The sequence below is a fragment of the Gorilla gorilla genome, chromosome 1 (genome assembly GCF_029281585.2).
Source record: "Gorilla gorilla gorilla isolate KB3781 chromosome 1, NHGRI_mGorGor1-v2.1_pri, whole genome shotgun sequence".
NCBI lineage: Eukaryota > Metazoa > Chordata > Mammalia > Primates > Hominidae > Gorilla > Gorilla gorilla.
In genome coordinates, this window is record NC_073224.2 from 73,634,297 (window position 1) to 73,649,365 (window position 15,069).

The 15,069-nt window shown below is 41.6% G+C and overlaps 1 protein-coding gene across 1 annotated transcript in view; it reads right to left on the reverse strand.

Annotated features, from left to right (window-relative positions):
• The window catches only part of LAMC1 (laminin subunit gamma 1), a 124,764-nt gene that overhangs the window by 17,074 nt on the left and 92,621 nt on the right, over positions 1-15,069 (reverse strand). Inside the window, exons 5-17 of the mRNA XM_004028025.5 lie at positions 13,848-14,036; positions 12,930-13,047; positions 11,888-11,986; positions 11,659-11,795; positions 11,120-11,242; positions 10,839-11,028; positions 10,416-10,528; positions 6,623-6,844; positions 6,316-6,504; positions 3,696-3,941; positions 3,024-3,177; positions 2,311-2,453; positions 1,172-1,350 (exon numbers count right to left, since the gene is read on the reverse strand). Of these exons, the coding sequence (XP_004028074.4) occupies positions 1,172-1,350; positions 2,311-2,453; positions 3,024-3,177; positions 3,696-3,941; positions 6,316-6,504; positions 6,623-6,844; positions 10,416-10,528; positions 10,839-11,028; positions 11,120-11,242; positions 11,659-11,795; positions 11,888-11,986; positions 12,930-13,047; positions 13,848-14,036 (2,102 nt within the window). The remainder of the gene's footprint in view (positions 1-1,171; positions 1,351-2,310; positions 2,454-3,023; positions 3,178-3,695; positions 3,942-6,315; positions 6,505-6,622; positions 6,845-10,415; positions 10,529-10,838; positions 11,029-11,119; positions 11,243-11,658; positions 11,796-11,887; positions 11,987-12,929; positions 13,048-13,847; positions 14,037-15,069) is intronic.

The window sequence follows — 15,069 nt, forward strand, 5'->3', positions numbered from 1 at the left end:
AAAAGGGAAAGGTAGGACACACAAGTATTCCTGAAGAACTCAATCACACTTCCTGCAGGAATCATGGGCACTCCATGAATACGTAGTTCTTTTTTTTTTTTTTTAAATTATTATTGTACTTTAAGTTTTAGGATACATGTGCACAACATGCAGGTTTGTTACATATGTATACATGTGTCATGTTGGTGTGCTGCATGAATATGTAGTTCTATCCACTCCATGCATGTCTACTTCTGAAGAGAAGACGTGGCTAGTTTATTTTTCCAGCTTCAAAAAAAACCTTCAGAGCCGTTCCTTTGACTTTAAAGACTGCATGCTGATGAGTCTTCAGCTCTGACCTCTCCCTTGAGTGTCAGATTACCTTCGTGATACCTCCACTCATCTCTCTGATAGGTATCTCAAACTTAACATCCAAAATTATACCTCTTACCTCTATTCTCCCTGAGGAATCTCCATCTCAGTAAATAAGGCCTCCAGCTACCTTAAGCAAAAAACCCAAGACACATCCTAATTCTTCTCTTTTCCTATCCTGTCCCCAAACACGCATATTTATCCAATCCAATTGAGGTTTCCCATTAAGCCCCATTCCTAACCATCATTCTTCACACATCAGTCAAGAGTGCTCCTCTTAAAATATAATCTGGATTTCCCAGATTTTAAGAGTTTCTTCAATGCATTCTTATTGGATTTGGGATAAAATCTAAACTTCTTACTGTGGTCATCATGTTCCCATATAACCTGTCCGTACCAACCTCTCCAGTCTTAAAAAACAGAACACACCCTCTGCACTCAGCAGGCTCCAGCCACTCTCCAGCTTTCAGGCCTCTGTACACCAGGTTCCTTCTGCCTGGAACAAACCTACCATTACTTTTCACTTGGCTCATTCCTTTGTATCCATCAGATCTCACCTTAGATGAATTCTGTAGAGAGGCCTTATATAAAGTAGTTTCCCCCAGTTATTCTCCATTTGTATTCTTCCTGGCACTTATCTCAGTGTTTGTTTTGTTTATTTATTTATTTTTTATTATTTGCCTCCCAACTGGAACATAAGTCTTTAAGAACAGGGACCACATCTATCTTGTTCACCACTTTTTCTATAGAGATTAGTGCACAGTAAGTTGCCACTCAATGTCTGCTGGATGAATGAATGAATGCACTATTGACAGCTTACCTTATCCTTTACCAGCCGGTAACAAGCTGGACATTCCTGGCAGCCAGGCCAAGACCGATTGTAGAAATAGTTTTCTTCACACTGGTCACAGCGATTTCCCACAAAGCCTTCTCTGCATTCACAGCGACCATCATCTTTGCACTGAAGTGAAAGAGATCCCTCAGGATGACAGTCACAGGCTGCAGAATAAGGAGAAAATAATACATAATTAGCAAAAGAAGGAAGAGTATATCTCTTAATTCAGACTGATAACAAGCTGACTATAAGCTGACTATACTGTCATTATAATTTTTTTGAAAAACAGGACTATTTATGAGATCTTAAATGGCTAAGTCTGTTTAGCAGAGAAAACTGACATTTTTAAAAGTCAAAATGAGCTTTAAAGTAAAACGTGCAACCTTTGGGACACACTTCAGGTTACTTAGCAATTAGAGAAGTTATGAAACTATCAGTGCTCGTTTCATGCACTTCAAGAATTCATCTCTACCTTCAATTCTCCACTGTTTAATATTTCTCTAAGGAACTAGAAAACCCAAATGCTAATGCTTCTTTTGCATTATCTTATAGTTTGTTTATTCACTGTGTTCTCTGAACTGAGTCAATTACTTATGCTACATTCCACAGGAGAAATGAAGGAATTCAGAAAGCAAAAGCCAATCTGTTCTGAGGCCCAATTCCAGGCAAGTGTTTATGCCAAGGAGAAGCAGATGTTTACACGTAATCATACCAAAAGGGCCCCAAGGGTGGGAAGCAACTACAGCAAGTCAACAAACACGTTGTGAACAGAATCCTCCACTATTTCATTATCTGCACTAAGAATGCAATCAATAAAGAAGTTTCATGAACCACAGTGGGAAAGCGCAGTAATCAAAGGAAGACTTCCTTGGAAAAAATAAAAGATTGGAAAAAGAATCAGAAACGTTATAAAAGAAAACATACAAAGAAACCAGAGAAGGCTTTGATCTGCAGAGTTTTAGAAATGGATAATATTCTTCAAATAAAGCATCTACGATGACTTAGGTACAGCCCTGACTATGAGTCAAGTGGCTAGACTGAGGCTGTCAAAGTCCTTTCTGGCCTTAAGACACTAACTGGAATTAGTGGAAGCTTAAGAGTTGTATGCCACCAACACCCCTTACGTTTGCAGCCTTCAGGTCCAAACCCAAAGTGGTTGACCTCACAGCGCTCACAGTGCTGACCCGTGATGCCGGGCTGGCACTCACACTGGCCGGTGCGGATGTCACACTGCCCATTGGTGGAGCCCAAGGCATGGCAGTCACACCTGAAAATGAACACAGGACATTTCTCAGGCAAGAAAAACAGACTTTAAGCACAACTTTTTTTTTTTTTTTTAGTATAGCACTGATGTAATTTGTAACTTGTATCAGAAAACTGAATGGTAAGGGTTACTAAGATGGAATGTTAAGGGTTATTAAGCCCCTAAGGTTCAAGTAATTTTCATGAGTGCTATTCAGAACCTCTTTTCCTAACTTAACTGCTACCAGTGCTCTCCAACCTGGGGCTGTATGGACACTAAGTAGCAGCTTTGAAAACAGAAGTTCCCAGGCTGCAACCCTGAAGGGTCTGATTCTAAGTGCCTCAGAAAGGACCTGGCAATTTGTGCTTTTAAAAGGTTGCTCAGGTGATTCTGGCACAGTTGGGGCCACTGTGCTCCACTCCTTTCTTTCATTAGCTTTATTACAATTCTCCAGCACTGCCCCTGAAGGATGCCTTGCCTACATTAGGCACTCCAGTAATTTCTGAACAGTCAATTATTAAATGTACTTATAAAAATTCATTTTTATAACAGAAAAAGCAAAGATTACTTTCACCAAAGGCACCTATGTCTCACCTCTCACAGCCTTGCCCACTCTGCAGATTGTAGAATCCAGGCTCACAAGCACCACAGTCCCGGCCAGTCACGTGAGGCAAACATTCACACTGCCCCGTCACGGGATTACAGCTGCTCTGCTGCTTCACTGTCCCATACGGATTGCAACTGCAGGCTAAGGCAGGAAGACAGAGACGGCAAAAGACACAAATCACCTGAGAGAAATACTAAAATATAAACAATCTAAAGAGATTCTTTAGACCTGTGTTGCCAGGTTGGTAGCTGCTGGTCACATGTGGCTACTGAGCACTTTAAATGTGGCTGGTGAGTCTGAATTGAGATGTGCTATAAACGTGAGATACACACCAGATTTTGAAGGCTTAGCATGAGAAAGAACATATATTTCATTAACAATTTTTATTGATTACTTATTGAAATCATATGTTGGCTATATTAAACAAAATACATTAGTATTCATTTCACCTGTTTCTTTTTACGGGACCACAGGTGTCAGCCGCCATGACTGTCCTTTATACTTTTTTAATGTGGTGACTAGAAAATTTTAAAAGACAAAAGCGGTTCACAATGTATTTCTATTGGACTAAACAACTATACATATTTTAAGAGACACACAAGAATTCTCGCAATAAAGGGGCATTTAGCTGTGACAGAATCTGATCAAAGGCTGATTACCTTTGCATTTGTCTGCTGGATTGGGAGCCAGGGGATTTCCAAAAAATCCGTCTTTGCACCGGTCACAATAGAAGCCAGCAGTGTTATAGATGCACTTCAGGCATTCTCCCGTCAAGCGATTGCAATTTCCAACTGCGTTGGGATCGATGTTGTCACTGCACTGGCACAGGCGGCAAAGTCTCACAGGGCCGTTTCTACCCAGGGGGTCTCCAAAGTAGCCATCATCACAGAGCTCACATCTCTTACCTGGGGATGAGACAATCTGATGTTATGAAAGAAAGGCCTTAGACATTTTTGGTGCTAGATTACCACTGGCTACAGGTAATCTACTGTAATCATCACATGAGAGAAGACATGGTGCAGTGGAGGGCAGAGGACCTGGGCTGCAGCCCTGGCACGGGGCCAGACCACCAGAGTGACCTTGAGCACATCTCTATTTCCTCACTAGACAGGAAGCACCTGGTCTGCCTACTTCAATTGTTGTGACAATCAACCCAAATCATGTATTAAAAGTGCTTGGTAAATGAGTCAAGCCCAAGGTTTATAAATTTCTCCAGTCTCAAAGGATGGCACATTCGTATATGTTGTTTTGGCAGATGATATTAAAAGAGGTGAAGTGCCACTCTTGACACCGTAAGTTTCCCACACAACAGGGTGAGCAGAACCATTCTCTTAAAATGTAAGAGGCATGTGCTAATCCTTGTTAATCAGTATCAATTGGTACAGAATCAGGGCATGTTAGAAGAGAACTTAGAAATCATCAGTTGCTGACTGCTTGTATTAAATATTATAGCTCAGGGAACAGAGAGGATAAGTAATTTGCCTGCAACCAAAGAAGTGACAGGTAGAGAGGGAGAGCTAGAATCCAGAGCTCTTTCCACTCTACTACTCACTGCTCCTCATCCTTCCTTTTCCACTTTCCTACCTTGATTAGTTCAAGTTGGGCTCGTGATATCTTTGTAACCAGTAGGGCCTGAATTAGACTCAAATTTCTGGGAATCCGAGGTTTATTAATTCATTCAACAAGTATTTTCTGAGCATCTACTATATACCAGCACTGTTCTAGGTCATTAGGATGATGTGAACAAGGTGGACAAGGTCTCTGCTCTCACGAAGCGTATGCAGTGGTTGGTGAAGACCAATACACAGACATACAAATAAACAAGATTACTTCAGATAGGGATAAGCATAAAAAATTTAAACAAAATAGAGCAGCATGATGGGGTGAAGGTGAGGGCTACTTTATGTTGGTGGGTAGGGAAAGCCTCTGTAAGAAGGAGACATTGGGATAGCAATGGAAAGACAGAGAAGAGACCAGCCAGGATAATATCCAAGGGAAGAAAGTTTCAGAAAAACAAGATAAGCCATGGAAGCAGTTCAAACCCATGTAGAAGCATGGAGGTCAGAGTAAAGGATTTGGTTTTAGTGTATCAAGAAGCTATTGGAGGGTTTAAAAGTGCTGTAATCTGAGGTACATTTTGAAAGGACCATTTTGCCTTTCAAGTTGAGATTGGAGCCATTGTAGGGGAGCAGGTGAGGCAGGGAGAACAATTAGGCAATCCCAGGTGAGAGATAACAGAGGTTTGAATCAGGTTGGTGATAGGTGAAGTGGTGAAAAGTGGTCAGATCTGAGATAACATCAGTAAGATTTGCTGACTGTTTCTAGGACTTGAAAGGAAGGTGAATCAAGTATAGGCCCTAAGGTTTCAGCTTGAGCAACTAGGCTAATGGCAGCATATTTACTAAGATGAACAAGACTGGAGGAGAAACAAAGGGTCGAAGAAAAAGGGAGGAAATCAAATATTTAACTTGGATTTGTTTAAATTTGAGTTCCTTTGGCTATGTGAATCAAAATCACAGCAGAAAATGGCTGACACAATCAAATCAGCACGGAGTGTAGGGAAACTGCGAGAAGAGTGCAGCACTTGAGATAGGCTCCATACCCTGGGCCTCAGGTGGTGGGTGGGGCAGCTAGCAGAACCTAAAGGCAAAAAGAGCTGTTTGGAGAAGGCCTCCCAGGAGCTGATTTGGCTCATCAATGATGGATTTGAGGTCATCAATCCAGAGAACCCCATAGAGAAGGGGCCATGGGATAAATACTCTGTCCTCACCCTCCTCCTTCTCTGTGAGCTCCCGTATGTGCTTTCTGCTGTCTGAATGCAAATGGAGCCTGACATCTGATGCAGTGCATGCAGGTCTCAGTCAGGGTGGAGAAAGGTTAACAGGGATGTGGAAAGGCAAGTGGAAGGCTTCTAGCTCACCATCCAAGTGGAAATGGCAAGTAGGTAGCTCAGGAGAGGTGCCAGGGCTGGAAATACAAACTTAGCTATCATAGATATAGAAAGGCTTTTGAAGCCTCAAGATGAGATTTGATCACCTAAAGGGGAGACGGTAGATCAAGGTGACATGAAAGCCCTTGGTTGACAGATGGAGACAATCAGGGGATACCCAAAAGAGAGATGAAAGGAAACAAGGAGAGTGAGCCTCAGCTTCCTATCAGGAAAACCATAACCACTGAAACTGAATCAAACACAAAGATCCAAAACAACTCCGAAGCCCCTTTCCCCTAGGTCTTTTTATAGAAGGGAACACTGAAAGCAGATGAAGCGAGCAGACTTACCAGTGGTGCCAGTAGGACAGTTGGTGCACACCACCTCCTTTGTCTTGGGAACAACAGCACAACTTGAACCTCCAGGACATGGACAGGGTTGGCAATCGGAGGAGGTGCCTGCAGTTGAATCTCCATAGTACCCATCACTGCACTTCTCACAGTGCGGGCCAGCCGTATTGTCTCTGCAGTTACAAACACCTATTTGGAAGGCAGGTGTGAGAAAACAGGCAAATGTACAAGTATATAAGACAATGAGCACTTTCTACACAACTGCTAAAGAGAAGTTAGGTCTAAGAGCTGCCAAAGATCATCTCACCTGTCTCAGGATCACAGGTCTCGCTGTGTCCATTGCAGGCGCAAAGCACACATGGACTGTATGGTCCAAGATTAGGAGTTTCTCTTCTGTAACCTGAGAGGCACATCTCACAAAACTGCCCTCCATATCCCACAGGACAGGTGCAGGACTCCACCCAAGTTGCAGGGACTCCAGGCCCAGGACGAGCACTTGCCAGGGTGACATCATCCAAATATCCAGCACCTGTGTATAGTGAGGAAAAGAAAATCACTGAACTGGCTTGTTTTCCAAACCTTGTGTAAAGTCAGTAACACTAAAAAGTAACTAGACCCCAAATTCCAGAGAAAATCAGCCATTAGCTTAACTGGGCTCTGATACACTAAACAAGATATCCACGTCTACACCCTGCAGAAGAGAATTAGAAAACAGCATTTAGAACAATCATGTGGTACTGAGTGCTAAGTATCTGGAGTGGTGGTATAGCAAACTTTTATTTTATTTATTAATTAATTTGTTTGTTTATATATATATTTATTTATTGAGATGGAGTCTCACTCCGTCTCCCAGGCTGGAGTGCAGTGGTGCAATCTCGACTCACTGCAACCTCTGCCTCCTGGGTTCAAGCAATTCTCCTGTCTCAGCCTCCCAAGCAGCTGGGATTACAGGCGCGTGCCACCATGCCCGGCTAATTTTTGTATTTTTTTTTTTTAGAAGAGACAGGGTTTCACCATGTTGGCCAGGCTGGTCTCGAACTCCTGACCTTAGGTGATCAGCCCACCTTGGCCTCCCAAAGTGCTGGGATTACAGGCTTGAGCCACCATGCCCGGCCCAAACTTATTTTTTTTAAAACACACACATGTACCCCTAGATTTGCTGAATTTTACAGTCCCCACCAATGTGAAAAATGAAAAGCATCAGACAATCATTTGGAGTGAGAAGAGATATGAACAAGAGTGTGGGGGGGAAAGAAGAGTTTACGTCTACAGCCATTAAGGAGTGTTTTCATTCTTTTGCTACAAAAGCAGGCACTACAGAGTTCAAGGATAAGACAGAAGGGAAAGTACCTGTCAACAGGTAATACTCAGGTTATATAATTTCTGCCCTCTGTAAAACAGCCAAAAAACCCCCCAAAAAACAAAAAACAAAAACTCTCAAGTAAAGTTCTAATACTCAGGGTTACTTCTTACAAGTATACAATTACTCCAAAGCTCAATGCTTTTCCATTTCTATAAGAAATCAGAGGAAACCTTATATTGCCTTAGACCAATGGTTGATCCAATCCAGTGGTGCCCCTGATACAAGCATCAACAGGAACATTTTATCAGAGAGGTATAGGCCTCAGTAACATCATCATATTTCCCTGTAATCTCCATTCCACTCTAGTGTTTTGCAGTCTTATGCTTAAAGCGTATTTTTCATGTTATGAAATAGCACTTGCTGTTTATAAAATTCATTTGAAAATTAACCACCTAAGGCTGAAGGACACCTCCATTACTGCCCTAAATGTACTACTTTTAGTATGTTTACAGGTTTATCTTGCCTAGTTAGGTCATGAGATATGGCTTTACTGGTTACTGTGCTTCCAATTCTAAACATCCTTCAGTCTCCCCATTCTAAAAATACTCTTTCTTCAATCTTGCTCCTACTCCCAAATTATAGTCCATGTCTTTTCCTTATAGCCAAACTTCTTAACTGAACATTCTTTATTTTACTTACTCAACTTCAAATTACTTCTTAAAGCACTGTGATGTTTCAGTTTCAACACCACCCCGCCACCTTTTTTTTTTTTTTTTTTTTTTGAGATACATCCACTCTGTAAACTCAGGCTGGTGTGCAACGGCATGATCACAGCTCACTGCGAGCTCGACCTCTTGGGTTCATGCATCCTCCTGCCCTCAGCCTCCGAGGTAGCTAGGACCACAGGTGTGTGCCACCATGCCCAGCTAATTTTTTTGATTTATAGAGACAGAATCTTGCTATGTTGCCCAGGCTGGTCTTGAACACCTAGCCTCAAGCAATCCTCCTGCCTCAGCCTCCCAAAGTACTGGAATTACAGGCATGAGTTACCACGCCTGGACAGTTTTAACACTTCTTAAAAACAAAAACTCAGCAGCGATTAAGGAATCACCAATCCAAAACCCAACGATGCTAGCTTCCTAAACTTGTTAATTGTTTCTCTTTCTTAAAATTCTTTTTCTCCCTTGGCTCTTATTTATTTTTTTACTTTTTTTTGAGACAGGGTCACACTCATTGTCCAGGCTGGAGTGCAGTGGCACAATTACCACTCACTGCAGCCTTGACCTCCTGAGTGCACGTGATCCTCTCACCTCAGCCTCCCGAGAAGCTGGGACTACAGGCATGCACTACCATACTCTGCTAATTTTTGTACTTTTTAGTAGAGATGTGGTTTCGCCATGTTGCCCTTGGGTCTTAGAGCATGGACTTAACTGTTTCCAGGATTCCATCCTTCTTTCCCATCTATATTTTCTGTCATATTTCCAAGTTTAAAAATTATTGCCCATATGTTGACAACCTTCTAAATCTGGATCGCTAGTCCTAATCTCTTCCTAAGCCCCAGATTCATATTTCTAACTACTTATAAGCCATTTTTATCTGGATATTCATGCAGGCATTTCAAAAATCAACACATCTAAGCTGCAGATGCCTCTCCCAATACCACATCATCACTAACTCCACCTCCCCAAACAGCTGTACCTTGCTAGAGAAAAAGGTCCTTGTTTAAAACTTTTTTTTAAGAAAAAAAATTTTGGCCGGGTGCAGGGGCTCATGCCTGTAATCCCAGCACTTTGGGAGGCCGAGGCAGGCGGATCACCTGAGGTCAGGAGTTTGAGATCAGCCTGGCCAATATGGTAAAACCCCATCTCTACTAAAAATACAAAAATTAGCTGGGTGTGGTGGGGCGTGCCGGTAATCCCAGCTACTTGGGAGGCTGAGCAGGAGAATTGCTTGAACCAGGAGGCGGAGGTTGCAGTGAGCCGAGATCATGCTATTGCACCACAGCCTGGGTGACAGAGCAAGACTCCGTCTCAAAAAAAATTTTTTTTAAGTCTTAAACTCTTGTTCACCTAAAATTATAACAAAATCATTCAATAATTTATGACTTTTAATAATTTAACCAATGGCTCAAATTATAAATTATAATTACACAACAGTAAATAAAAAGAAATGAAGATGAGGCAACTTGAGCCAGTAGAATTATAATCAGATTTTTTTTTTTTTTCTGAGACAGATTCTCATTCTGTCGCCCAGGCTGGAATGCAGTGGCATGAGCTCAGCTCACTGCAACCACTGCCTCCCGGGTTTAAGCGAATCTCATCCCTCAGCCACCCAAGTAGCTGGGATTACAGGCTTTCGCCACCCCACCTGGCTAATTTTTGTATTTTTAATAGAGACGGGGTTTCACCATGTTGGCCAGGCTGGTCTCAAACTCCTGGCCTCAAGTGATCTGCTCACCTCAGCTTCCCAAAGTGCTAGGATTACAGGTGTAAGCAACTGTGCCTAGCCTATAATTAGATTTTTTAGAAAATCTATTTATATACATTGTAACCTCAATTGACCTACTGATCAATTGAGTAATCAATTAGTAAATAATACTATTTACTAATTTTACCAAATTTTTTCCAGGTCCTTGAAAGCCGTTAAAAAATGCATTGTCTTTATATATAATTCATGTATAATGTGAGTTGTTATACACTTCTCAGTGTTATTAGGAAAGAGAAACTTTTGCATTATCATGAATCTTTCTAACCAATCATCTTTTTAAACAACTCTCCTAAATTATATCATAACTTACTTCTCTCACTGTATGTCCCACGTATCTTGACAGAGGTCAAGTTGTTTAGGAGCTTCTGAAATTCAAAAGGGGTAAGAGCAGGCCTCCAAGGGTAATCTGTTGCTTCATGGAGCCTGGAGAGAAAGAAAGGGCCACATTAACCTCTGTAAGGATAATTCTGGATGTTGGGGAAATATTTCTTATTCATTTATGCCCCAACAATGCAATGCTCTAACAATCAAATCAAATAAAAAATAAGACTATTGGTTTGGTAGTACAATTGGAAAAGATAAAGGTAAAGAAAGGAAGGCTTCCTTTTACAAAATCACCACAATAACCCAGAAGTTTTTCTTTAAAATACATCTAGAGGCCAGTTAAACTTAAATAAAGACACCACTTTCACAATGTTCGTCAAGTCTCACTTTACAAAGAAGTCTATCTTACCTGAAGACATACTTCACAGTGGTCTCACTTGGATAGGAATTGCCCTGAGCGATCAAGGGAACAGATACTCTTAAGCCAGCTCCCTCAAGCACAAGGTCTTCTGCAGAGAGGCGAGTATCTCGCCTGTCCACTCGAAAGGAGAAGGAGAGGTTCTGACCATAACTCAACACCTGCTTGCCCAAGAACTTTGCTGGAATACAGACACAATGGTGGGCAAGAATGTGAGACTGAGACTAAACAGAGGCACACAGCAGGTCAGACTGCTTTCTAGCCTTACTTACCAGGAGCAATGAAGTACCGAGGAAAGTAGCTGTCTGAGATCACGGCGATATCTTGCCTCTCAGAGGACCACTCGAGAGATGCTTCAGAGCCATCTCTCTGTTCCACATGCCACCCATCCTCATCTGCAGGTAGAGAAGGAAAACACAAGCACTTTACACTGTAAACATCCTGAATTCAGGTCCTCTATGTATCATAAAAATGTGTAAGACCACACCTTGTATACAGAAAGGCATCAATAAACCTTTTTGAATAAATGGATCCTACAACAGTACCAATATATGCTATACCACTCAAACTATATTTTACTTTATTACTATTTATATAACATTTGTAATCACTATTCATTGAGATAAATTCTAAAGCCAAAAGTACATTTTCATTAAATTAAAAGGCCAAACTACAAAAACTATGCATGCTAAATAATACAAAGTGTTGCCAACCATCAAAAAGCCCTCAAAGAGTCACTGATTTTATTTTTAAAAATATTTTAAGTGTAATCTCACAGTTCTAACAGGTTGGGGGATAAGGTCTAAATTACCAATCTGAAAGGTAGAGGAGATAGAATAAACACTGTAGCCAACAGCATTTGTACAGACAGAAGAATGCCCAAAGCAGAAGCAGGGTGTGCAACCCTGAGGATTAGATGATTCCAGATTAAAAAATCCAGGTTTGCATCTGAAAAAGATTAAGACACAATCAGTTACTTTTTTTTTTACTTGAAATTTGGTAACAGAAAACACAATGCAGCTAGAGAAAGAATGCACTACCTTTCACAATTGAAGCCTTCGACATTGTCTTTGCACACACATCTTCCTGTTTCAACATTACATTCATCTATGCTGCCAGAGGGATCACAAGAGCATGGCCTATTCAATGAAACATGGATAAAACAATCAGAGAAGGGAGAAAACATCCACTCTTCAAGTCAGCCCTTTGTTTTACATGTTAACAGATTTTTTTTTTTTTTTGAGACAGAGTCTCACACTGTCGCCCAGGCTGGAGTGCAGTGGCGCCATCTCAGCTCACTGCAACCTCAGCCAGGGTTCAAGAGATTCTCCTGCCTCAGCCTCCCGAGTAGCTGGGACTGCAGGCGCACACCACCACACCCAGCTAATTTTTGTATTTTTGGTAGAGACAGGGTTTCAAAATGTTGGCCAGGATGGTCTTGATCTCTTGACCTTGTGATCCGCCTGCCTCAGCTTCCCAAAGTGCTGGGATTACAGGCGTGAGCCACAGGCGCCCAGCCAACAGATTTTTTTAAAAGAAATACACATAGAACAAAATGGACCCTAAAGTCATTTTTTTTTTTTTTTTTTTGAGACAGAGTCTCGCTCTGTCACCCACGCTGGAGTGCAGTGGCGCGATCTCAGCTCACTGCAAGCTCCGCCTCCCAGGTTCACGCCATTCTCCTGCCTCAGCCTCCCGAGTAGCTGGGACTACTGCTGCCCGCCACCACGCCTGGCTAATTTTTTTTGTATTTTTAGTATAGACAGGGTTTCACCATGGTCTTGATCTCCTGACCTCGTGATCCAGCCACCTTGGCCTCCCAAAGTGTTGGGATTACAGGTGTGAGCCTAAAGTCATTTTTATATTTGGTTTCAGTTTAAGATAGTCATCCCATTAAAACTCTGCTTACTCTCTGTACAAGCCAAACCCCTTGTGGCTCACCATTACAGCTAGTCCTCAGTCTTGTTGACAATTATTACAGAAAAAATGTTTACCCTGCTGCCAATAAGCCATAAGATCTATTAATATGTGTTGACTATATATAGATTCTGCCCCCTTCTTCTGGCTTTGAAAATATTTTACCTGCATCCTGCTTCAGTGAGAGAATGGAATCCAGGCTGGCAACGGTCACATTTGTCCCCCATCACTCCTGGCTTACAGCTGCATCTGCCGTAACTATCACACTGTGTGCTTAGAGAGCCTAAAATGTAAAATGCCTATTGTCAAACAAAAATTCGACCAGATACGTAAGTAAAATCAATGTGTTAAAGAAAGATAACTGGTAATTCAAAGCAATGCCTGAGAACCAGTATGCAATCTCCTGATGGTCACAAAGGTAATAAAAACCAAATTTTAAATCAGAACTTTCTCAAAATCATGACCCTTTAAGTCATGGGATTTTAAGTTTCTAGACACATGCTAAGATGAATTTACTCATCAATGTTGAAAATCACTTTGTACCCAATGAAACACTGCACACAAGATCAGTTACTTCTCTGTGGGTGATCACAGCCCCTTAAGGCCCATGTCTAGAATTTAAGGATATATAGGCCTAAATGACAAATATAAAGGTTAAACTCTTGAAGAATGGGCTAGACTAAGAATGCTGTGCATCTCTGTACACACACAAACATGCTAAGAATATTTCAGCACTCTAAGGAGATTAGACTAAACAAAATCATTAACAAGGAAGAACTCACAAAGCAGTTAACCTTTTACAGTCAAAGTTCAAATTGTCTCTATGATCCTGTTGCTAATTATTTGCAGAACCATTACTCAGGCCACCACCCCCCTCTTACACACCAGAAACTCATCTGAAAGTTCAACTTGGTTAACAAAGGTGGAGGCATGGGGTAGAGACAGATCTTGACTCATTTCTGTGTTACAATAATGTATACATCTCCACATTTAGTTGTCCAAATGCCTTGGAAACAAAGCTTTCCTTTCTGGGGGTCCACGGAACTATCATTTTGTCTTTCAATCCATCTTCCTGTCACTTACCCACAGGACTACAGTGGCATGAAGAGCAGGCTTCATTGTTGCCAAGGCGGAAGAAGTTCTCCCGGCACCTCTCACAGTGGGCGCCATCTGTGTTATCCTGGCAGTTGGTACAGTGGCCCCCATGGCCAGTGGAACGATAGAGTTCAGGGTCGAAGTAGCATTCCTGGGATCGACCATTGCAATCACAGGCTGTCAGTCAAAACACACGAGTTACATCAGATCTGGGTACCTTTAAGAAGAGCATTTTAAGACTTAAAACCAAACATAATTTCCCACATCTCTGAGACAGACAGATGGTGGTAGACTAAGAATGATTACCAGATGCACTGTTCATTAACAACAACAAGAAGGTCAGGTGCAGTGGCTCATGCCTATAATCCCAGCACTCTGGAAGGCTGAGGCAGGCAGATCACCTGAGGTCATGAGTTTGAGACCAGCCTGGCCAACACGGTGAAACCCCATCTCTACTAAAAATACAAAAAATTAGCCGGGTGTGGTAGCAGATGCCTGTAATCCCAGCCACTCGGTAGGCTGAGGCAAGAGAATCGCTTGAGCCTGAGAGGCGGAGGTTGCAGTGAGCTGAGATCACGCCACTGGGCACCAGCCTGGGTGACAAGAGCTAAAACTCTGTCTCAAAAACAAACAAACAAAAAACCACCACCAACAAAACCCAACAGGATGTCAATAAAGGGTATATACAGCCAGATGATAAAGAAATGTTCCTCCCTCTAAAAAACAGCACCATCATAAGATACAAGGAATTCTCGTACTTAGAAAATAATCTGCCTCCACGTAATTGTTCATATACAAGTAAAAGTCAAGTCAAATTATAATTCTCCTGAATCTTTAGCCTTTATTCTAGTATCAACTCCAAAAACAAAGTGCCATTTTATATGCAGGCTTCAATTTACCTTAACTTTTTAGGCCTCAGATGAGTCAAATACATTAAGACACTAACTTCCAAAGTGCCAGATTATTTATATATCTAGACTGGGGTAACTTGAGACTTATGGGTCAAAATTAGTGCCACGACAGATGAAAGCAGAATTAAAAAGAAATCTAGATCCTCCAGAAACATCCATGTACAGGGAAGCCTCAACTCCAAATGGGTGATCTGTTGAGTAGCTATATTCCCTGCAGGGCACAACCATATTTCAAGACCAAGTATCTGTAGTCACAAAAATTCCTTACTATATTTATAATAAAAAGATTTTTTTCTGAG